This window comes from Psammomys obesus, unplaced genomic scaffold (genome assembly GCF_907164565.1).
Source record: "Psammomys obesus unplaced genomic scaffold, mPsaObe1.curated_primary_1811, whole genome shotgun sequence".
Lineage (NCBI taxonomy): Eukaryota > Metazoa > Chordata > Mammalia > Rodentia > Muridae > Psammomys > Psammomys obesus.
The window spans coordinates 6,157,780-6,182,319 of NW_026596039.1; the positions used below are offsets into that span (position 1 = coordinate 6,157,780).

A 24,540-nucleotide genomic window follows, 5' to 3' on the forward strand; every position below is an offset into this window, starting at 1 on the left:
AAGGAAGGAAGGAAGGAAGGAAGGAAGGAAGGAAGGAAGGAAGGAAGGAAGGAAGGAAGGGGAAGGACGGACGGACACAGGCACATGTTCTCATTTTTTTTCAAAATGCAAGAAAAATGTTCCCAATATAACTAGAAATCACACTTACACACAGAGATAACTATAGTTCATTATCTATCAGTAGCATTTAGCACATGTTCTGAAGGGCACTAGCAGAAATAAATGTCCAAACACTGTCCAGTTTGTGAAATACCACTAATTCCTCTGGAGAAAAATGTCAAGAGTAGAATAAGGAATATGCTTTGAGCCAGGTGTGGTGGCACACTCCTTTAATCCAGGAGGCAGAGACTTGGCAGATCTCTGAGTTCCATCCAGGCCAGCTAAGACCTATATAGTGAGACCCTGTTTAAAAAAAAAAAAAGTTTGCTTTGCAAGCTATTAAGAAAAGAGAGAACCAAAATCAATAAGCTTCTTGAGGGAAGGGTCTTTATGCTACTCCCTACTTCATCTTGTTCCTGAGCAGTGCTACACAAAGCACTCAGAGCTCCCTTAATCTTCTACCAAGTACTTAGCAGACGAGCTTTCAGTTAGGTCTGAATTTTTCCAAATTATAAGATAAGCAAAGTTTTGATAACATAAAAAGTAGAATAATTTAATAAACTCAGTTATACTCTATAACTATCCCCTTTTCCTTTTCCCCTTCTCCTTTTACTCAGGCATAATCAATTACTCCATACTTCACCAAAGTCAAAACCATAACTAAGGGTGCTGCCAGAAGTACCCCGAGTGAACACTTCTCTACTAAGAACCCAAAACTGGTGAAGCAAACCACACAACTGAGAGTCAGCCTCATGCTCTAGCAACAGTTTCTAAAAAAGAGAAAGCCAGTTTTCTGCAATGTGTATCTAATGTGCATTGAGGGGGTGGAAGTCACACAAGGAGAGCTAATGGCTGAGAAATGGGCCCTGGCAAAATTTCAGTCCTGCAGTTAGCTGTACCTGAGGCTTACACCTTTCTGAGACTCTACAAGGAGATAAACCTCTACTTTGGTGTAAGCTATTCAAACTAGTCTTTGATCAAGATTCTTTTACTGCATTTCATTTAACTAAAACTCTCCTATGCCTGAAAGAGAATCACATTAGGATGAAGCACAAGTCTGTAAAACCCATAAGAGTTAAGACAAAAACAAAAACAAGCCAAATAAACTCAACAAACCAGAGCAGGGAAAATTTTCTCAACCCAAGAAAAGGCATCTCTAAGAATCCAGCTCCATTCTTAACCTGTGAGAAATTACAAAGTTGCCTCCTAACCCCGGGAACAAGGATGTACTCTTGCCATGTTTACTCAACACACCTTCAGTTGACATAAACACTGCCAGCAGAAGTAGGCAAGAAAAAAACCAACACATCCAGGATGGAAATCCATGTAAAAGTATCTGTTAGTAAATAGCATGATCTCTTTTTCTGAGAAAGCTCAAGGAGCCCACCGAATAACAAAGCTCTAAGAAAGCTCAAGGAGCCCACCGAATAACAAAGTGACAGAGCACAAGAATCATGTGTAAGTAAACATCAATTTCACTTTGATGCTAGAGTCAAGCAGTTGACTGAACCAAGGTTTAAAAGATGCACACAACTGTTAAGAGTTAGATGGGAGACTGCCTGGGACTATCCAGGCTTAAAAAAAGAAAATGATGTGCACAATGAAAACTACAAAACATCACTGGAGAAAGGAAAGAGATAAAAGCAAAGAAGGCCCATGTTGATGAATTCCAAGAACTTAAAAAAGTTCCAAAACTTAATTCCAAAAACTTAAAAAACTGAACTACACATTAAACACAACACCAACCAGATTTCTATATATTCTTTTCAAAGAAACTGGCAACCTGATCGTAGATTATAGATGAAATCCATGATATTTGACTGAATATTCTTCCTTTCTCTCCCTGTCTATTCTGTTAATGGGAATTTACATTTCAAATTACTGGCTTAAAAATTTCAACTATGTGTATATGTATGTGTTTATACATGTAAGTACATTGTCCAAAACCCAGAAAGGATGTCAGATACCCTGGATCTGGAGTTAGAGGTACTTGTGAGTTACCCAACATGGGTGTTAGGAACCTAACTGGTCCTTTGGAAAAGCAACATGGGCTCTAACTGCAGGGCCTAACTGCTAAGTCATCTTTACAGCCCCAACTAACATTTGATGATTTCAAAATTCTACTAACTAGTATAACACCACCATCAGGACAGGTTTGTGAGTTACTAATGGAATTCAAAATCTAGACATAAACCCTTACATTATGGTCAATTTATTTTATTTTTGGTGTCTTGAGACAGAGTTTCTATGTGTAGCTCTGGCTATCCTGGAACTCATTCTATAGACCAGGCTGGCCTCAAACTCACAGAGATCTGCCTGCCTCTGCCTTCCTGAGTGCTGGGACTAAAAGCTGGTCAACTTACTTCTGATAAGAACAAATAATTAAAGGACAGTCTTTTTAACAAACGGTACTTTGACAGAAGGATATGTATATGCCAAGGAATGAATCTGGACCTGGACCTTTACTTCATTAAACAAAGACTACAATAAATAAGTGAACTCATAATCAAAGACCGAAACACAGGTTGGAGAGATGGCTCAAAGGTTAAGAACACTCACTGTTCTTCCAAAGGTCCTGAGTTCAATTCCCAGCAACCACGTGGTGGCTCATAATCATCTATAGTAAGATCTGGTGTGCAGGCAGAATGTTGTATAAATAATAAGTAAATCTTAAAAAAAAAAGAGAGAGACCTAAACACAAGAACTAAAACTTTTAAGAAAAACAACAACAACAAAACAGAGCCATTATCTTTATGAGCTTAAATTAGGCAATAAGAAGGGAAAGGAGTTTGGAGACAGGGTCTCACTCTATAGCCCAGGCTGTCCTAGAATTCACCATGCAGTCCAGTTTGGCCTTGAATTCACAGTCAAGCCTGTTACAGCTTCCAGAATGCTGGGATAATAGACCACTATACTTGCTTGGCTTCTTATAGGTACAAAGTACTATAGACTTCACCAAAGCTTAAATCTTTTGTTTCAGAAGCTATTATTAAAGTGAAAAGACATACAGAATGGGAGCAAAAACTTACAAATCATTTTTCCAGCACATATGATATGATACTAGTTTAGTAGCCAGCCTATACAAAAAACTTTTACAATTCAATAGGGAAAGAAAAACAATTTTAAAATGAGCAGAAGGTGTTAGAACTGTGGTCAGGCATGTGGTGGCTCACTTTTAATCCCAGCATTCAGGTCAGCCTGGTCTACACAGGAAACCCCATCTCAAAACAAGCAAACGAACAACAAAAAGACAGTAACATCTTTTCTATTTGGTTCATGCCTCTGACTGTACGACTTGGGAGGCAGAGGCAGGAAATCAAGAATTCCAGGTCATCCTCAGCTACATATTCAATTCTAAGGATGTATCAAAAACCAAATAACAAAAGAACAGGGAGCTGGAGAGACAGCTCCTTTGTTAAGGTACTTCCTGTTCCTCCAAAGGACCTGAGTTTGGTCAGTCACATCAAGATGGCTCACAACTGCCTGTAACTCCAGCTTTGGAGGACCCAACTCCCTCAGGGTACCACACAATGAGAATATATACATAAATAAAAGCAAAGCAAAATTTAAATTAAAAAAAACAAAGAATTTTAATAAGTATTTCTTCAAGGAAGATACAGAGGCACATGAAAAGATTATTCACTAGAAAAATGTATTTTAAAACCTCTAGATACTACTTTACACCCTGCAGAATGGCTAAAGTAACAAGTGCTGGTCAGAAGTAAGAACCTTATCCCACTACTGGGAGAGTGTAGGATGCTGAGGCCACTGTGTAAACAGTCTAGGTCAGCGACTTGGTAGAACTTGCCCAGATTGCACAAAGCCCTTGGCTAGATCCCCAGCACCACATAAACTTGGTGTGTTAGTGTGTGCCTATGACCCCAGAACACAAGAGGCAGACAGAAGGATCAGAGAAGTTCAAGGTCACTCTCCACTATATGGTGAGTTTAAGGTCTGCCTGGCATACAAGAGACCCTTCTCCAAAACCCACAATGATAGCACTATTATTTCACTGTCTAGATAAGGAAATGAAAATCACATAGCTTGAAAAAAAAAAAAAAGGCTAAGAAAAGATTAAAACTGACTGGCATCAGAGTTTATCTACTTAGCTAGTGTTTTATAATGGCTCTCAGTCATTGTGGTGATTTGAAAGAAAAACGGCCCCCATGGGTCCATAGGGAATAGCACTATTAGGAGGTGTGGCCTTGTTGGAGTAGCTGTGGCTTTGCTGAAGGAAGTGTGTCACTAGGGGGTGGGCTCTGAGATCTCAAATGCTCAAGCCAGGCCTAGTGTGACTTTCGCATCCAACCTGCCGATCTGGATGTACAACTCTCAGCTACTTCTCCAGCACCAAGTCGGCCTGCATGCTGCCATGCTTTCCGCCACAATGATAATGAACTAAACCTCTGACACTGTAAGCCAGCCCAATTAAATGTTGTCCTTTATAAGAGTTGCCATGGTCAGAGTGTCTCTTCACAGCCAATGAAACCCTAAGACAATCATTAAAGAAAGCAAACACCAAGCACTGTTCAGTATGCTCTAAGAAGAAAAGAATGCAGTTTCCATTTCATTATATAAACGCTCTTAGGGCTGACAAGATGTCACAGTGTATAAAGACACTTACTACGAAGCTTCATGGCTTGCTGCCTAGCCTGATGACTTGAATTTGATCCTGGAACCCACATGGTAGAAAGAACGAACCAACTCAGCAAAATATACTTCAACCTACACACAGAAACACACTACACCACCCGTGCTTGTATGTGTATCTGTACATACACATAAAAACAAATGGGGCTAGAGAGATGGCTCAGAGGTTAAGAACACTCACTGTTCTTCCAAAGGTCCTGAGTTCAATTCCCAGCAACTACATGGTGGCTCAAAACCGTCTATAGTAAGATCTGGTGTGAATGCAGAATGTTGTATAAATAATAAGTAAACCTTTAAAAAAAAAAAAAACAAATGTATTTTAAAAAATTTTAAATGTACTTAGGTGGCAACAGTAGCATGCTTATATTTTCAGTTCCTCAGGGAGGGGAAACAGAAGGACCACTTGAACCCAGAATTTGGAGCAGCCTAAATAATACAGCAAAAGCCCACCTCAGAGACAATACCCCCAAAATACATATATATGAAAAACAAGTAATGCTCTTAAAAAAAAAAAAAAAGATAGAAACTGTTCTAGACAACTGATTATATGTAAGAGACAGTCTAGAGTCAAAACCAGTCCTTAAACATTGACTCCAACCTGTACTTCCCCTCATCTAACCCTGTAATTCTAGCCAAACCAGACTTCCCACATTCTTTAAACATACAGTCCACAGGTTCTTGCTAGTGTGTTAAAGGCTGACTTCTCTGCTTTCCTAATGCTGCAACCATGACCCTGTAATACAGTTCCTCATATTGTGGTGACCTCCCAACCATAAAATTATTTTCACTGCTATTTTTTTATTTTTATTATTAGTTACATTTTATTAACTCTGTATCCCAGCTATATCCCCGCTCCCTCATTCCCTCCCAATCTCACCCTCCCTCCCTCATCTCCTCCCTGCCCCTTTCCAAGTCCACTGATTAGGGGGGACCTCCTCCCCCTTCATCTGACCCTGTTTTATCAGGTATCTTCAGGACTGGCTGCAAAGTCCTCCTCATTGCTATTTTATAACTGTAATATTGCCCTACGAATCATAATGTAAATATCTGATATGTAGGCTATCTGATATGTTATCCCTATGAAAAGGGTCATTCAACACCCCTAAGAGGTCGTGCATGACCCACAGGTTGAGAACCACTGGCCTTGACTATTCCTACTCATCATTCGAAATCTAGCTCAGACTCACATTTTCTGTTCATCTCTGATGCCATCCAACAGGAAAAACTGCGTTGTGTGTGTACACATATATATAATCCTTGACACATTACATATTTCAACATAAATGTACCTTCTCATCTCCTAAAATTAGACAGAGTCTAGCTTATAATAACTGGTAAATACATTTCAAGTTTTGCTACTTAATAACAAGTTGATTTTTAAAGCAAACTACAATACTTTAATCACTAGTACTGAAAAAAGAAACAAATATCAAATGATTAAGTAGAGCTTGAACCCAGGTATTGTGCATGCTATGACAGTGCTCTATGACTTAAAGTCTCATGTATATGTATGCATATTATACACATGTGTGTTTGGACCTAATCACTTCCATGTGTCTGTGTGTGTTTGTGTGCGCGAACACACGTGTTCGTGTTTGTGCGTGTGTGTATGTGTGTGGACAGGGTCTGTCACTGAACCTGGAGCCCACCACCTTTAAACTAGCCTTGCTGAAGGCCCCTGGGTTCTCTCTACTTCTACTACTCTCCAACACTGAAGTTTTTGTTTGTTTTTTGAGACAGGGTTTCTCTGTGTAGTCCTGGCTGTCCTGGAACTCACTCTGTAGCCCAGGCTGACCTCAAACTCACAGAGATCCACCTACCTCTATCTTCTGAGTGCTGGGATTAAATGTGTGCACCACAGTGCCCAGCAAGCACTGAAGATTTTACCCACTGAGCCATCTCCCCTGCCCTTAAGATTTTATTCTAACAATTCCAAAGAAACCTAAACATTTAGTAGGAATAAATCTGCATGTAAACCAAAAGTAAGATAGACTGAATTTGTTCACTAGAAACGTTTCTAAAAAGAAAAGACCATCTACATTATATCTGAGTAATTTGCTACAGTAAAGGTAAAATGATATGGAAAAAATTAATCTAGAATTGCCAAAATCTAAGCCAACAAAGCCAAAAGAGCAAGAGAGTACAAGGACACCTGGACTGAGGTTCCTAAGGGACAGCACAGCACAGCAACTGACGCCTTTCCTAAGTGCTGCTTCTAATCAAGTCGGTACTCCTCAGGAAGAAGTTACTGCATCCAGCACTTGAGAGACTGAGCCAGGAGAGCAGCAGTAGAAAGGAAACCAGGACAAACTCTTTTAAAGTACACATTTCCAAAACCAGCCCAGGATACATATATGCCACCCTGGAGTACACTATGAGTCCATCCAAAACTGGAAAAAAAAAATTTACTCCAGCAAAACATGGTGCAATCCCAATAACTCAGAAGACGGAGACAAAAAGATCATGAGTTTCAGACTAGCCTGGGCTATAAGGGAAGAATTTCAGGCTAGCCTCAGAAACACAGTGAGACCCTGGCTCAAAATAACCAGGGTAGGGAGAAGAGAAATAAATCATTCCAGGTGGAGATGTGGGAATATAGCCCAGCTGTACAGTACTTGCCTAGTACTCACAGGCCTGGCTTTAATCCTCAGCATTTAGGAGGAAAAGAATGACTAGAATTTATATTATCTGTTCCAGGTAAGTTAATATTTGTTTCCAACTGGAGAGAACCCACAGCTAGTTACGTTCTTTTCTGGCAGGAATTTACAACAGCTACTAATTACATTTGATGATAGGCAGCTGCCTAGCAAGCATGAGGCCCTCGGTCTATCCCCAACACCAGAGGAGGACAGGCACTGTGCATGTGCCTTTAGTTATTCTAGTTAAAAATTATTCTTACACATAAAGAAAATGTCAGTTCAATTTTCTTTATTAAAACAAAACAAAAAAACAGAGGCTGAAGGAATGGTTCATCAGGTAAAGATGTTTGCTGCCAAGTCTGATGGTGTGAGTCCAATAACCAAAATCAACATGGTGAAGGGAGAGAACCCTTACACATGCCTGTGTGCACACGCACACATGCATTTTTAAAAATTAAGAACAAAAAGGAATTAAGCACTAGCTTTTTTCCCTTATCTGACCCTTGTGATTTATCAAGCTGTTGCGGCTTCTGCTAAGATCTCATCTTTTCTCCCAACCTCAGCTTAACCTCTTTCAAATTCTCATCTACCCACAAACTTGTTATCTTTAGGGATTCCAAGGTCTACTGCCTGCAGCCTTTTTCATAAGTGTAAATCACTCTTTCTTTCACAGATAAGTCTATCTGACCCAATAATGGCCAGATGTCTACCAAGACATTTTATATCAAATGTGAGCTTTCTACTCCCATTAAAACAAAATTCATAGCAACTCAACTAATTCTAGCATTATCATTCTGGCAGTCACAGACCTGAGTTAATATTTGTGTAGTATGTCTCCATTACCTAGGCTGAGAATTCTCCTCATACATTCTTTCTTTCCCCTCCTTGAAAAGACTTATAGTCTGCTTAGTTTTCTTCATCAAATTCTCCATGAATACCCTGAAATACTCGTTTTCTCCAAGTGTCTCCATCTTCCCCTCATATCTTGACAAGACAGTGCGAAGGTGCTGGTAGGTGTCAGGCAGCAGGTCTAAGATATAAGGCGGGCTGTTTTTGAGGGCCAGCTTTGGGTTTTGACACAACCGCACCACCTGCAACAAAAGAAAAAGAAGCATATTACTCAGAGGATCTTAAGGACAACTTATGAGCTATGAAACTCGTGCTGTTTGCACAAATATGAAAGATACATAAGGATAAGAAATTATCTATAACCCAATGCCATAGGCAATCATTAGGCATAGGACTAGTAGTCTTCCTACAAAGACAAGTGGTTTCCTGAATTACTTAAGTTATATGTATGTTGGAGCATGTGCCTGTGAGTGCAGGAGCCCACAGAATCCACAAGAGGTCAGGAACTGGAGTAATAGGCAGTTGTGAGCCACCTTGCTGGAACCAAACTTAGGTCTTCTGTAAGAGCAGTAGGTGCTCTTAACCCCCGAGCCATCTCTCTAATCCTGAGGGGTGCTCTTCAAACTCTGTGAGAGGGCTGGGGGCTTAGCACTTGCCTACCATACACATACTGTGGGTTCATCCCAGCACCTGAGGCAACAGAGGACTCTGAAAGACTAATAGTACAGACAATACAACCAGGGACAAAGGGTGGGGATGGAGTCTCCCACAAATGTCTGAAAATACGACAGATGAAAAAAATATATAGTAGGCTGGGTGTGGTGGCATATACCTTTAATCTCAGTACTAGGGAGGCAGGTGAATCTCTGTGAGTCTGAGGCCAGCACAGTCTACACAGCAAGATCCTGTCAAAGAAAAAGGAACAAGAGGGAGAGGAGGAGGAAGAGGAAGAAAAAACACAGCAAATTACTTACACCTCAATAAAAAAAAATTCCAGCCAGGCATGGTAGTGTATGCCTTTAATCCCAGAAATTGGGAGGCAAAGATGGATGGATTTTCTGAGTTCAAGTCCAGCTTCATCTACTCAGAGTTCTAAGCCCAACAAGGCTATATAGTCAAAGACTGTCTTAAAAAAGGAAGGAAGGGAAAAGGAAGGGAGGGGAGAGAAAAAAAGAAAGAAGAAAATTTCCAGGGGTCCAGGGACAGATAGAAAGGCTATGGCCATCCTGGAAGGCAAATCTCTGGTGTGGTCCACAGGCTTGAGTTTTAAAAGCCACTAAGGAAGAATAGCATAAAGGCCCTGTGCCTAGCAATGCCCGAAAGTAAACTGAGACACCTAGTTCTTCCCAAGAAAATGAAACTGCTCTCGTTTCTCCTTACATTATATATCTGTCGTCTTTTATCAGTAAATTCAGAATTCTCAGAATTTGCTTCTTTTCCCCATCTTTTACTTTCAAATTTTCTGAGTTCCCTTATTAAAGTAGGTCTCTTTTTAAACTAGGTTTTGCTCGGTTGTTTTTGTTTTTTTGTTTTTTTGTTTTTTCATTTTATGTACATGGGTGAATGCCTGCATGTGTGTCTGTGCACAATGTGTGTGACTGGTGCCCACAGAGGCCAGAAGAGGAAGCGAGGTCCACTAGAACTGGAGTTACGGCCAACATATGGGTGCTGGGAATCACCAGCCCCTGCTGCTTCTGGTTTGAGGTCTTACTCAGCACTTAAATCTAGACTAAGAATCCTCTGTCTGGAAAAGACACTGCTAGACAAAGAGTCCAGAAACAGACCACAGAGACACAGATTATGCATTTGTCTCAAGAAGTGTCAATACTCAAGAAATTGTTAGAATAACTGAGCATCCATAATGAGTTACTAAATGTGGAAGGAAGGTCTAGCACATGAAAACAACTGCGTAACTTAATGATAAAGAAAAGCTTTCCTTAAAAAAGAATGGTGAAAACAACAAACCATAAAGGAAAATATTATTTAAATTCTACTACTTCAACTGCGTGGAGAGGCAAAGAAAAAGAAATAACTTGTTTAACAAGGTATCATAGAAAAACTGTGGTGTGTTGGTACAGGTCTGTGATTCCAGTACTTGGGGCACTGGAAGATCATGAGCTCACAGCAGCCAGCCTGGGCTCTATAGGAAGACCTTATCTAAAACAAAAGTTAAAAACAAAAGAAAGACAGCATTTAAACAGTAACATCATTAGTAAGTTAGAAGCTACCTGCAGCACATACGTACTCAGTATATATCCAAACAAATATATGAAAGATACATAAACAACACCTATAAGTCAGTAAAAAAGATAATCTAATATACAAGTTGTCAAGACTTAAAACCGATCCTTACAAAAGATCTTTATTATTTTATCAATAATAAAAGACACAAGACGGTGCCCATTCTAGACTGAAAACCCTAAAATCACAATCAAATAACTAGCCATGCCAACCAACGGCAAACAAATGGAGCGAAAGGCAAATTCAAATACCGCCTAGAACAACCTAAACTGACACAACCAACTTGGAAACAGGTCAGCAATACTGTCAGATTAAAAATCAGCATACTATAAACTCAGCACGTTGCTACACTTTAATCCCATCACCCAGGAGACAGAGACAGGCCCATCTATCTCTGTGAGTTCCAGGCCAGCCTGGTCTACACAGTAAGTTCTAGGACAGCCAGGGAGAAACCCTGTCTCAAAAAAAGAAAGAGAGAGAGAGAAAAAAAGAAAAAAAAAGAAAGAGAGAAAGAAAGAAAAGGAAAGGAAAGGAAAGGAAAAGAAAAGAAAAGAAAAATGTTTTTAATGTACACTATGAACCCAAAGTTCCATGACTAGAAAAGCATACTGGGATATATGTGTAAGAACATGCACCAGGTATGGCAGTGCACGCCTTTCATCCCAGTACTTGGGAGGCAGAGGCAGGCGGATCTCTGTAAGTTTGAGGCCAGCCTAGTCTACAAAGTAAGTTCAGGACAGCCATGGCTCTGTTACACTGAAAAACCCTGTCTCAAAAAAAAAAAAAAAAAAAAGTGCAGAAAAAGATTATTATGAAAATGGACCATGTCCATCAACATATAGCAGAAAGACAAACACGTAAATTATGGTATATTTACTACAATAGATACTAGTTCTCAATGAGAATGCACTGTACTAAGTGCATCATGAATGCCTCTCTCAAAATTGGTCTAAACAAGAAAAAAAAAACACACAATGAAAATGTCATAACAAAACACATGCTAACTGAAAACAACTAACCAAAAAGAAAATATACAAAATATGCCTGTGTGTGTATAATCATATTAATATCCAAAGAATGGCCATCCAGCACTAACCAGACTATTCTGAAGGTAATGCCTCTTGCTTAAGTTCCATCCCTAGAACACACACGGAAGGAGAACCAATTCCAGCAAGCTGTCCTCTAACCTTCACACACAGGCAGTGTGGCATGTGCACGCCTACACCCACACACAATCAGTGGTGGTTTGAATGAGAACTGCCCTCCCCTGACCCAGGTATTTGAACACATAGAGTCCCCAGTTGGTGGTGTTGTCTGGGGAGGTTTAGGAGGTGCAGGTTGGCTAGAGAAATACATTGCTGGGGTATACTTTGAGAGTATAATTTTGCCCTACTTCCAGTTTGGTCTCTCTGCTTTACATCTGTTTCTGCAGCCATGTCTGCCACTTGATGCCACACCTCCATGATGAACTCACATCCCTCTGGAACCATAAGTGAAAATAAACCCTCTCTTCTTTAAGTTGCCTTTGGTCATGGTGTTTTATCAAAGCAACAGAAAAGTACCTAATGTACACACACACACACACACACACTATACATTAAAACTTTTTTTAATGGCTAAAGAGCCAGGTGGTGGTGCATGCCTTTGATCCCAGCACTCAAGAGGCAGAGGAAGGTGGATCTCTGAGTTCGAGGGCAGCCTGGTCTGCAGAACAAGTTCCAGGACAGCCAGGGCTACATGGTGAGACTGTCTCAAAAACAGAAAATAGAAAAAAAAAAAAAAAAAAAGGCTCAAGCAATGGCTTAGTGTACATGCTGCTCTTCTAACCTCTGCAGACAACAAGCACACATGTGGGGCACATACATACAAACAAGCAAAACACACATAAGATAAATAAATCTTAAAAATTAAAAAGTTTTTATTGTTGTTGTATGTATATAATGTGAATGTAGGTGCATATGTGCTTTAATGTACATGTGGCCAGGACAATTTGGGGGAGTTAGTTCTCTCCTCCCACTGTGAATTCTAGGGATCAAACTCCCAAAGTCAGCTTGACCAGCAAATACTTTACCTGCTGAGCCATCTTGCCAGCCCTATTTTTTTTCCCTTCTATTACCGTTTTTAACCACCTTTGTATGTATACCCCTGGAACTAAAGTTATATACAGTTGTGAGTTTTCATATTGGTGCTGGGATTTGAACCCAGGCCCTCTGGAAGAGCAGCCAGTGTTCTCAATTGCTGAGCCATCCCTCCAGCCCTCTGCTGCTATTATTCTTACTGAGATGAAGTCTTATTGTATAGCTGAGGCTACCCTTGAACTCATTCATGATCCTCCCTCCTGTCTCAGACTCCCAACTGCTAGTATTACAGGCATACTCTACAGTGGCTTAAGTGATATAGTTTAGATGGCCATCTTTTGTAATTTTTTACTCATATTTTTAGTTACGTGTGTGTGTCCAGTGTGTGTGTGTGTGTGTGTGTGTGTCCAGTTTAGAAGAAGACATCAGATCCTCTGCAACTGGAGGTACAGGTTGTGAGCCACCATATGAGTGCTGGGAACTGAACCCCGGTCCTCTGCAAGAACAAGTCTTCTTGACCACTGAATCATCTCTCCAACCTAAATTTTAAATTTTCAAAAGTAAGAATGAAAAAAAAACAGAAAAAAAAAAAAAGAATGAAAAACAAATGTAAGCCGGCGGTGGTGGCACACTCCTTTAATCCCAAAACTCAGGAGGCAGAGGCAAATGGATCTGAGTTGGAGGCCAGCCTGGACTACAGAACAAGTTCCAGGACAGTCAGAACTACACAGTGAAACCCTGACTCAAAACAAACAAACAAACAAAAAAAAAAACCAACAAAAACCTGTATTTTATAGATGGTATGTAACTGTCCATGAAAAGAAAAAGAGAATTTATAAACATTAAAAACAATATTAAGTATATAAACAATGTTAAAAATATTAATCCAGTAAACTGAATTATAGATGGTTAGGCATGGTGGTGCACACTTTAAATTCCAGCAGAGGTAGGCAAATTTCTGTGAGTTCCAGGCCAGCCAGAGTTACATGGTAAGGCCTTGTTTTTCTGTGTGTGTTTTGCTGTTGTTTTAAATAATAAATAAGTAAGACCCAATCAAAACTCACAAGTACTTTATAAGTAATTTTAAAACATCTTTAATTGCCATTTAAAATGAACAGCACTGACCAGACTGCAATCTCAGTAACCCCAGGGCAGAGACAGAAATATCTCACTTTAGGCCTTCCTGAGTTACCACCTCAATTAAAAAAAAAAAAAAAGGTATTAAGTGCAAGAAGTAAACTCAAAGACTTCAGGAAGTCTCTGAAACTGACCAGATTTACTAGGTTCCCTCCCTCCCCAGCATGTATAAACAGTAATGACTGCCAAGAAACACTCAGATAAATTAGAAGAGGCAGAGACCAACTAACTGAGCTACCTAGAAAAAACATTCTTCAGTTGTTGAGCTGCCTCAACAGGTTTACAGATTTTGTGGGCTGGCACCTATGAAGGAGTGGGCTTTGCTGATTCAGCTGTCTTTGAGTCATTTCTGCTTCTGTAAGCAAACCTTCACCCACACTCCTGTAAGTGGCCCCAATAACATTTACTGATCTGGGGCTGAAGAGACGTCTCAATGGTTGAGAGCACTGGTTGCTCTTCTGGAGAATCTTCCTTTAGACCCCCAGCACCCACACCACAGCTCACAATCGTCTGTGGGTCCAGTTCTAGTGAGTGCTCTCTTCAGCCTCCGTAGGCAACAAACATACAAGTGGTGTACAGACAGACATGCAAAACACTCATATGCATAAAATTAAACACACGCCAACCAACTCATTGGTTTACCACGTTCTGTCAGTTTCCTATGTGGAATAAGATGTTTGTGCATGTTCCCCTAGGAATGAAATAGCATTCACAACAGCTTTCAGCAGTGTTACATTATAATGTAACGGCTAGTGTTTGCTTTGTATTTTTTCTGCTTCATGATGATAAAGTTTCCTTAATTTGTAGTTTCATGGTTTTTATTAGTTTGGAGACTTCTCAGACAACTTCTTGTTAAAAACTTTTTTCTGCTTATTCTTCTCAGAACTCTTCTAAAACTTGAATTCTGTATACTTAACAACAGCATCCCATCTTTTTGTCAACACCTTGGTGTAGAGTTTTCCTCTGACTTACATTCTATATTCGATGTCTTTCTTCAGCCTAATGTATGTTCCTAAATCCACCCACTGACTTGAAATTCCCTATTACATTAGTGATTGAGGGGCATATTCATGTCATAGCATGTGTACAGCAGAGATCAGAGGACAACTTTCAAGATTGGGGTCTCTCCATCACATGAGTCTCAGGGACTCTGGAACTCCAGTCATCAGGCTTGGCAGCAAGTGCCTGTACTGATACTAAGCCATTTGGCCAGTAAGTACCTACTGACACTTAATATTTAGTTTCTCTGTCTTCAGTTCTAAAATTCTTTATCATTTCATGACTCTTATAAAAAGTTTTCAATTTAGTGCTGAGGACATAGTTCAGTGTTGGAGCACTTGTCTAGTACATACAAGGCTTAGGTATACACACACACAAAACCTGCCAACTTAGTTTTTAATTTTTCTAACACATGAATAACAGGTATATTTTAAGTCCTTGAAAATTTCTATACCCTGTGTTTCTTTTGTTTTTGTTTTTTGAGACAAGGTTTCACCGTGTAGCCCTAGCTGTCCTGGACTTCCTCTGTAGACCAGAATGGCCTCGAAGTCACAGAGATCCACCTGCTTCTGCCTCCCGAGTGCTGGGATTAAGGCGTGAGCCACCATACCTGTCTATCCTTTATGTTTCTACAGTCTCCATCTCCTATTGGTTTTCAGTTACATCTGGCCATCTAAGTTGTTTTTGTTTTTGTTTTCCATTAAATTCTGGTCGCTGTATAAATTATAAACCACTTGACTGTTGATACTGGTATTCAAAAGGGATTACTCCTACTTCTAGCAGGCAGCCATAATACCAACATTAGGAATCCCAGATTATTAATCCAGTGGAAAACAAGAGATTAAAGGCTGGGTTTTCTTCCATATATAAACTGATCTACTTCTGTTTTGTTCTTATTCTTAAAATTCAGGCCTTTTGGGAGCTGTATAAGGAATATCTTGTGTATTGTATGGATGTAGCACCTGTCAATAAATCTGATGGTGTTTAGCTTAGGCAGGAAGTAGGAGATGGAATGTCCGGCAAGCAGAAAGGATTTTGAGATAGAGACAAGCACACAAGATTCAGCCAGCTAGATGTGAAGAGGATGGACATGAGCTTCAGCCAGCAAGATGTGAAAAGGATGGACACATGGTACCTGCGCATAGGTAGACAGCCACATGGCAGAATATAAATTAGTATAAATATGTTATTTTAAGTTATAAGCTAGTGAAAGAAGAGTCTAGCTATATGGCCTAGGTATTTGTAAAATAATGATCTTGAGTTTCCTGAGTCATTATTTCCAGGGAGCTATGGGGAAAAGAGGAAAAACCAACTACTATAGGGAACCCATCCAATGTTTCCCAGAGCCCTTTCCTATGTTTTGTCTTCCTCAACATCAGACTCAGTTCTGAAAGCTTGATTCATCTTTCAGAACATGACCTCAAAATATCTCACTGCATAAAGCAGTGGTTCTCGACCTTCTTAATGCTGCGACCCTTTAATACAGTTCTTCATGTTATGATGATCCCAACCATAAAATAATTTCATTGCTACCTCATAACTGTAATTTTGATACTGTTATGAATTGTAATATAAGTTACTAATATGCAAGATATCTATGTACCCCAAAGAGGTCATGACCCACAAGTTGAGAACTACTGGCCTAGATAAATAATCTGTATCTTCTAACTTTGCTAACTGTCAGTGTCTTTGGTTAGAAACAGGCTAGTTTAGCTAAATATGGTGGCCTATGTCTATAATCACAGAGCACTGAAGTCTGTTGCAAGCTTGTTTCAAGCTCAAGCCCTGCCTGGACTATAAGGCATAGTTCAAAAAAGAAAAAAAAAAAAAAAAAAGCCAGTAATGAAGGAGATGGGGACTTCAGATATGCACAAAGATACCAGGCTCCACAAAGGACCAGAAGGAATGATGATGTTCCATATTGTCTTCAAATGTGGCTGTCCAGAAAACATAAAGACAAAGATTCACCCAAAAAGATCCATATACCTGGTTAGCCTACATCCCTGTTAGCACTAAAACAACAACAAAAATAAAAACAAACAAACAAAAGCTACAATCAGTACAGAGAACTAACCACTGAGTGTCAAAATCATAAAACTGTAAAAAGAAAACTTTAAATAAAATAAGTATTACATTAGATAAGTGCAGAGGCACAGTATTCAGGAAGTAGAGGAAGGTGGATCAAGAGATCAAGGCCAGTCTGGGATACATGAGACTGTCTCAAGAAGGGAAAGAGGGAAAGATAGGGATGAAGAGAGAAGTGAAGAAAAGAGAGCACTAGACTAGGGCATAGCTTAAGACTACTGACAAGAAACTTGTAGACAGACCTTCTTGCGTCCCCAAAAGCATGTTACAACTCTTTTGTGATGTCTAAATTCTTAATTCAATAAATATATCTTAGCTAACTATCCTCCTTACTTGAATTCTATTGTTTTTAATTCTTCATGAACACAAGTATCAATGTGATACAAATGCTTAGACATGTTTCCTTAAACTAGATCCCAGTTGCCATGTGTGATTGTCACATACTATAATACTCTCAAAATAATGCCTATACTCAGAGACAGAAACAAGTAGTTCCATGCCAACCTGGGCTATGTGAAGACCCTGACTCCCTAAAACAAAAATAAACAAAACTGCAAAATTCCTGTTTGGTTTTTTTTTTTTTTTTTTTTGGAAGATTTTTTATTTATTAATGGTTGCTGGAAATTGAACTCAGGACCTTTGGAAGAGCAACCAGTGCTCTTAACCTCTGAGCCACCTCTCCAGCCTGCAAAATTCCAATTTAATAGCCAACCATCATGGACTCTTCAAGTAAAAAGGCAACACATAGGCTTTAGAACTATGCATTTTATTCTTAGCAGATCATTTCTGGTATACTCTTAGAAAATAGCCCTGTATAAGACTAGCAAATAAAGATAAGCTAAATCATCAAAAATATTCAATGCATAAATATTTTAATGTTACTTTAGGAATTGCTCATTCTATAAATTATTAAAAAACAGAACTTAACCAAGAAGAAGGGCTCCTTTCACAACACCACTATATTCTAAGCTCAATAGTTAAAACTGTATATTAATAAAACAAATGATTCCCAACTTGTGTTACATTCCAAAACCTCCTCATAAGTTTGATGCTACAACTCAGAATATACCTTAAAATAATAAAAACTGTTGAATACTAGCACCCTAAATATAGTGCATCTCAAATAGCGGGGAGACTGACATTAAGCAACTGGGAACTTAGCACATGCCACAAATATGTATTATTTTTATAAGCCAATTAAAGAAAAGGATTTGGGGGCTGGAGAGATGGCTCAGTGGTTGAGAGTACTGCCTGTTCTTCCAAAGGACCTGGGTTCAAGTCCCAGCACCCACATGGCAGCTCACAACTGCCTGTAATTCCAAGGGATCTGATACCTTCACACTAATGCACATAAAATAAAGTTAAATAAAAAAATATTAAAAAGAAAAAAAGAAAAGGATTCAATAAAGACCACAAAAGCCTTGTGATTGAAGACTTTTTATTAAGACAGGGTCCTCATCCCAGACTAGCCCCAATCAAAGGCATGTGACACCATTCCCTGTTTGCTTTCTTAGGTGGTGTTGGGGATAGAACCTGGATCTTATACACACTAGACAAGCACTACCAACTGAGCCACATCCCAGGCCAGGTTTTTCTTTTAGAGAAAGCTGTACATATTTCACACTGAGAACAAAGAAAGACAGGGATAAGTTTCTGGTAAAACAATAGGAAATGAAACATGAAAAGCAGATCAGATGGACCATACCATCTAAACAGACACCTCCTAAAACTGGAAGAAAGGGGACCAGAATGAGCTTAGACAGCAACAAATGTGTAGATATAGAGGCAGTTAAACTATGCCTGATGGTTTCAATTTTTCTCAACATACATATCATACTATGGGAAATGAAGTGTAAAAAGGTCCCTGAATCTGAAAGAGGTTATCAGACAAAAGGGAGGGCAGGGTCAAAGGAATTACTGGAGTCTCTGCAAAGTCTGGTAATATAACAAAGTGCTGGGTGACTGATTTAAAGCGGAAGACAGGTTTCTATGAGGTGGGATTTACACTGCTGAAATCACAGCAAAGAGTCCAATCTGTAGAATCAGCAGAATAACCAACAAGACTGCTACCTCAACAGTCCTAAGGTACCAATGGGTTAGGACTTACCTGATGACTATGAAGGATGTACAAAGGTCAATTAGACTAAAGTACAGCCACCAAGGCACCAAGTGCAATTAAGAGATTTATGGACCAGTCAGGGAACTGCTTAGGAGATATGACAAAGGCTATATTTAGGTTTTTAATTAACATTTAAAAGGACTAAATCATTTTAATATTTGATAAGATTTTATCAACCAGTCATATATCCTACCTATAAAGAGATAAAACCTATCTTATAAAATGTGGGTGAAAGGCACTCCCAACAGGCAATGAAGTAAGTAGGCATCCCATGTACATAGTCCCCTTACCCGTTTCCATAAAATCTCACCTGCAGAACTGGGAGGAAGACATTCATGGTAACTAGGAGCAATGGCACAAACCTGCAGTTCTAGTGACTCAAGAAGTCAGAGGAATGAGGTGGCACACACCTTCAAAAACTTAGGCTTAAAACGATCAGGAGTTCAAAGCCAGCTTAGGTTATAGATCCTGTCCCAAGACAAAACAAAAATACACATACACAAAATTTTTCTAAAAAGTATTAATTAGCATATTTCTTATTAAAGTTGAAGTTAAAATGTAGTATGTGCCTAATATCTCCAAGGTAGGGGAAGATACATGTTCATTAATGACAAAAATTTTTTAAATTGAACTAAAATTTCTCTGGAATTACATAGAATACCCAGCCTACAATATACAATATATTTTTTGACAATGAACTGAAAATAGACAGCTTTATACTTCAGCACAAAAAATCTCTAAATTTTTTGGAATTTTATTTGTTTGTTTAAGGGTTATTTGTTTGGGTTTTGTTTTGTTTTGTTTTGTTTTTAGAGTTTGGGTCTCACTCTGTAGCCCAGTTTGAACTCAAACCTGTAGCAATCCTCCTGCCTCAGACTCTCAAGTACAGGGATTTTTATAAGACTGAGTCACCATACTTGGCTTCCAAAACAACGTTCATTTTCAAACCTATACAACACACCTTAAAAAAAAAAAAAGATTCTTTTATGTCTGAGTGCTTTGTTTACATGAATATACATGGTACTGCATGCATCCATTGCCTAGGAAAGCTGGAAAGGACTGCTGGAACCACTGAAACTGCAATTAGTCTGTCGTAAGCCACCATGTGGGTGCTGGGAACCAAACTCAAGTCCTCTGCAAAATTAGCAAGTGCTTTTTAACCAACAAACCATCTCTCCAGCCCCATACAATACACTTCTCACAAATGCTATTTGTACTTTGTTAAAATATGACCTTATAAAATGGTTTAAAGATTAAATGTCTGCTTTTTCCAAAATATTTTTGAGATGAATCACTGCACCAACAAGGGAAATCAGCATTCCACTAAACTCTAAGTTTTCAGCTACGGAACATTAACACTGACCATAAAGAAAATACAGTGGTAGGTGGACTCCTAATGTTAGCATACTCTCTAAGGAAAGAAAATGACCTAAGCATCTGTAACTTTTAAAGGAGTTCCAAAAAGGCCCTCTGTGAATAATTTAAGTGAATAGTGAATACACATTAAAGCCTTATGACTTAGAGAATTTTACACTGGTAGCCAGTTAATCTCCTAGGCACAAATGCACACTGTTGAACTTTAAAACTCATTTACCAAGATTAGCATGGTGGCCCATGCCTTTAATAGCAGCAGGCAAAGGCAGGCAGATCTCTATGAGTCTAAGGCCAGCCAGGTTCCAGGACAGTCAGGAGACATAGAGAGATCTTCTCTCAAATAAACAAACAAGCAAACAAACAAACAAAAAGCCCAACAACAATTATTTATAAAAATTTTTCAGAAAGAAAAATAACTTTGATTTTCCTCAAAGCTCTGGGTATTGGCGGCATATTCCTGTAAACCCAGAAACTGGGAGGCTGAGGCAGGCGGGATGAGTTTAAAGTCAGCTTGGGCTCACAGTGAGTACCAAGTGAGCCAAGAATATACAGCAAGGTACTATCTTTTTAAAAATAAAATAAAACAAACAAAAAACTGTTAAGATTAAAAAATGTTCTGCTTAGTCTTATCCTCTATTTGGAAAATTATATTTTTTACATCCTTCAAAAGTGGCTGTCTTGTGTTTATTTCTAGCTATATATTTACAGAGTCCCTCAGAACAATGTCATAGACACGTGCTTAGCTCTGAGAAACCAACAATGTCCTTGTACAGCTGCCACATGTTCCATTCATAATAGTTTCTCATTGGCTTCACTTCTCTCTTTGCTTCTGCCAAGCCTCAATAGTCAATAGACAAAAAACACTGAGGCCTGCTATGATCACAATAAAAAGAAGTAAAGACATGCTTAAAAACTGCCACATTTGGGGGGCAGCAAGATGGCTCAGATGGGGAAAAAAATACAAAAATTTTCCTCCAAGCCTGACAAGCCTTGGTTTAATTTCTGGAAACCACATGATGGAAGAAGAGAAAGTACCACCTGACCAACACATGTATACCACAGCTTGTGTATGCCCTCATATATACATATATACACACAAAACTGGTACTTTACAAAGTGAAAAACCAAAATGAACAGTGTCTAGGTCCACTTCTACTCTCTAAATACAGAATGTTTCCACCAGTCAAGAATCTGCATTTCTAACTAAGCAAAAAAGGTATATCCAAGCCTGCTTTCTACCAACAAGAGCTCTTACTTGTCCTCTTAGCTGTGTCTCTGGTTTTCAGAACAAAAGTGTAGCACTCAATAAATACTCTGAAAATATTCTGTGTCACCATACTTACACAAAATAATTTTTAAATAAATGATTTTTCCTCCATAGACTTCAACCTGTACCTAACAGCACTTTTTAAATTTATGCATGATCTTCGTGTATACACATATGGAGACTAGGACAACCTTAGATTCTCTCACTGGTCTGGGTCCCAGAGACAAGTAGACTAGGCTGGTTGGCAATGAGTTTCAGGGATCTTCCTATCTCTCCACCCCAGCACTGGAATTACAAGCACCACAGTGCCTGGCTCCCTCCATGGGTGCAGGAGCTCAAATTCTGGTCCTCATGTTTGTGAGCAAAGCACTTCACCATTGAACCTCAGCTCCCAATGACACATTTATTTAGACACATTTATTTATTTATTTATCTATCTATTTATTTATCTATCTATTTATTTATCTATCTATCTATCTATCTATCTATTTATTTATTTATTTATTTGTTGCAGTTTGCTCGCTTTATATCCCCCCTGTAGATCCCTCCCTCCTCCCCTCCCAATCCCACCTGAACCCCTCCTCCACATTTTTTCATTTTCAAGTTTTTCTATAAAAGGAATAAAAATTGCAGTGCCAGATAGGTGACTCAGCAGGTAAAATTGCTAGCCACACAGGTGACAACCTGGGTTCTCTCCCTGGAACAACATGAAAAGCCAGAACCAGTGCTGCACATCTGTAATCCTCATGCTCATCCCAAGATGGGAGGTGGAGACAGAACTGCCCAAGGCTCCTGGGCCAGCTGTTCTGGAGTTCACAGAGCAGCAGAAGTGAGAAAGACTGCCTCAATAGGGAGGAAAGCCAAACCCAACTCCCAAAAGCTGTCCTGACCTCCACATGCACCCACAAACAGTACACACACACACACACACACACACACACACACACACACACACATTTTATAAAGGAACAAACTGCTCTATAACAAAAACAAATGTTAAGTAGAAATGTGCATAAACAGACTGTAAAGCTTTATTACAGCCTTGAAACAATCAATCTTACTCATGAGCACAGGAAGCACAGTAGAAAGGTCAGAATCCCAGGGTCTGGGGTCCAGTCTGCTGGCTTTAGACATTCAGTACATATACATGAGCATGGGCAATTACTCATCTTTCTGAACTTCAATTTTTGTCTGTAAATGTAAGCATTCTGAAGTCTCTTAAAATATCAATGTTATCTAGACTTGCCTATGTTAACACCCACTTGGCCTGTAATCCCTGCACTTGGGGAGGTAAAGACAGGAAAATCAAGATTTCAAGGCCACCTCAGTTACAAGAGACTCTGTCTCAATTGAAAAAAAAAAAAAAAAGGGCTAGGGAGATGGCCCAATGGAGAAGAGTGCTTACTGTTCTTTAAAAGACAGGAGTTCAGTTCCCAATACCCATGTCCAGTGGCTCACAACGAACAGTAACTTCAGCTGCAGGGAAATCCCATGCCTCTGGCTCTCAGGGTCACCTACACTCATATATACATACATACATACATACATACATACATACATACATACATACATACAAGTAAAGAAAAATAAGTATTTTTACAAAAATATAATTCCCACAGAAACTTCTATTGATAAAAGTTCAAGCTTAGCATGATGGAGCACTACCTGTAACTCCAGCACTAGGGAGGCAGAAAGAGGATCAGTGTCTATGGACCTATCTCAAAACCCAACCGACCAACAGGAGGAGGTCTAACAGTTTTACAAATGTGAAAATGTACAGGGAAGCTTTTTTTTTCGGGGGTCAGGTGGAAGAGGTTGTTTTGTTTTGTTTTGAAGATAAGATTTCTTTGTGTAGCCTTGGCTGTCCTGGAACTCACTCTGTAGACCAGGCTGACCTCAAACTCACAGAGATCTGCCTGCTTCTACCTCCCTGAGTGCTGGGTTATTAAAGGCATGTGCCAACGCCTGGATCACAGGGGAGCGTTTAAAGAAAAAACAACTGATGACTGTTTTCCAGAAACAAATCTGAAATCTATACTTTTCAAAGAAACCTACTATCGATAAATAATTTAGGGCCCAAAAGAAAAAGACTTTTTTCTAACTACTATTCTCCAATATTGTTTTATCAAAACTCTATTCAGGCTCTTGAATTACAATTACATTATCCTTAACAAATGCTACCCAATATCACATTACAAATATAATGCCACTCAAAACTCATTACCAATCTGATTACTTTCATTTATCACATCAACTGAAAAAAAATACATTCAATATAAAATGACATGTTCTGACAACTTAACCACACTGTATGATTAAATTTTTATATATACTCTATTTTTAAAGAGAAAAATATAACTGTCCAGAATTAATCAGTGTAACTTTCAAACCAAGTGCTAACAAAAATGAGAGATTAAATAACAGAAAACTTTTGCATGTCATCACAATGCAACTTCAGATTAGGGCACTAAAGAAGTTTCATTCCCAACCCTTTTGTCTCCTCAGGGATTAAGCAGTGGTCTGGCTCAAGTCCCCAGGGCCCTCGCTATACTTAAAACACATCACAGATATTAAATGTGAGTACTGAACTATCTTCAACTCCCCAGCACTTGGGTATGAGTCTCCATTTGATAAACTGTGACTGCAAAGAGGTATCACCATAGTTTTCACCTAAAGTAACTAACCATCAACTATTACATTCATTCAGATAAAAACTGCTGATGAAAATTCTGGAGGTCAGTATGGCACACACACTACAAGGATGTACACACATGTGTGTGTATATATATATGTGTGTGTGTGTGTGTGTGTATTGATACACTTTTTTTGGACACAGGATCTCTCTATACGGCTCTAACTGTCCTAGAACTCACTATGTAGACCAGAGAGACTCCGAACTCAGAGATCCACTTGTCTCTGCCTCTTTGGATTAAAGGCAAGAGCCACAATGCCCGAATGTGTGTGTGTGTGTGTGTGTGTGTGTGTGTGTGTGTGTGTGTGTGT

General features: G+C 39.2%; 1 protein-coding gene across 2 annotated transcripts in view; it reads right to left on the reverse strand.

Moving 5' to 3' along the window:
* The window catches only part of Cbl (Cbl proto-oncogene), an 87,285-nt gene that overhangs the window by 51,565 nt on the left and 11,180 nt on the right, over positions 1-24,540 (reverse strand). The window contains exon 2 of one of the 2 annotated variants that reach the window (XM_055621800.1): positions 8,232-8,479. In XM_055621800.1, the coding sequence (XP_055477775.1) occupies positions 8,232-8,479 (248 nt within the window). Of the gene's footprint in view, positions 1-8,197; positions 8,480-24,540 lie in introns of those variants that run through there. The other variant, XM_055621801.1, reaches the window with a different exon arrangement.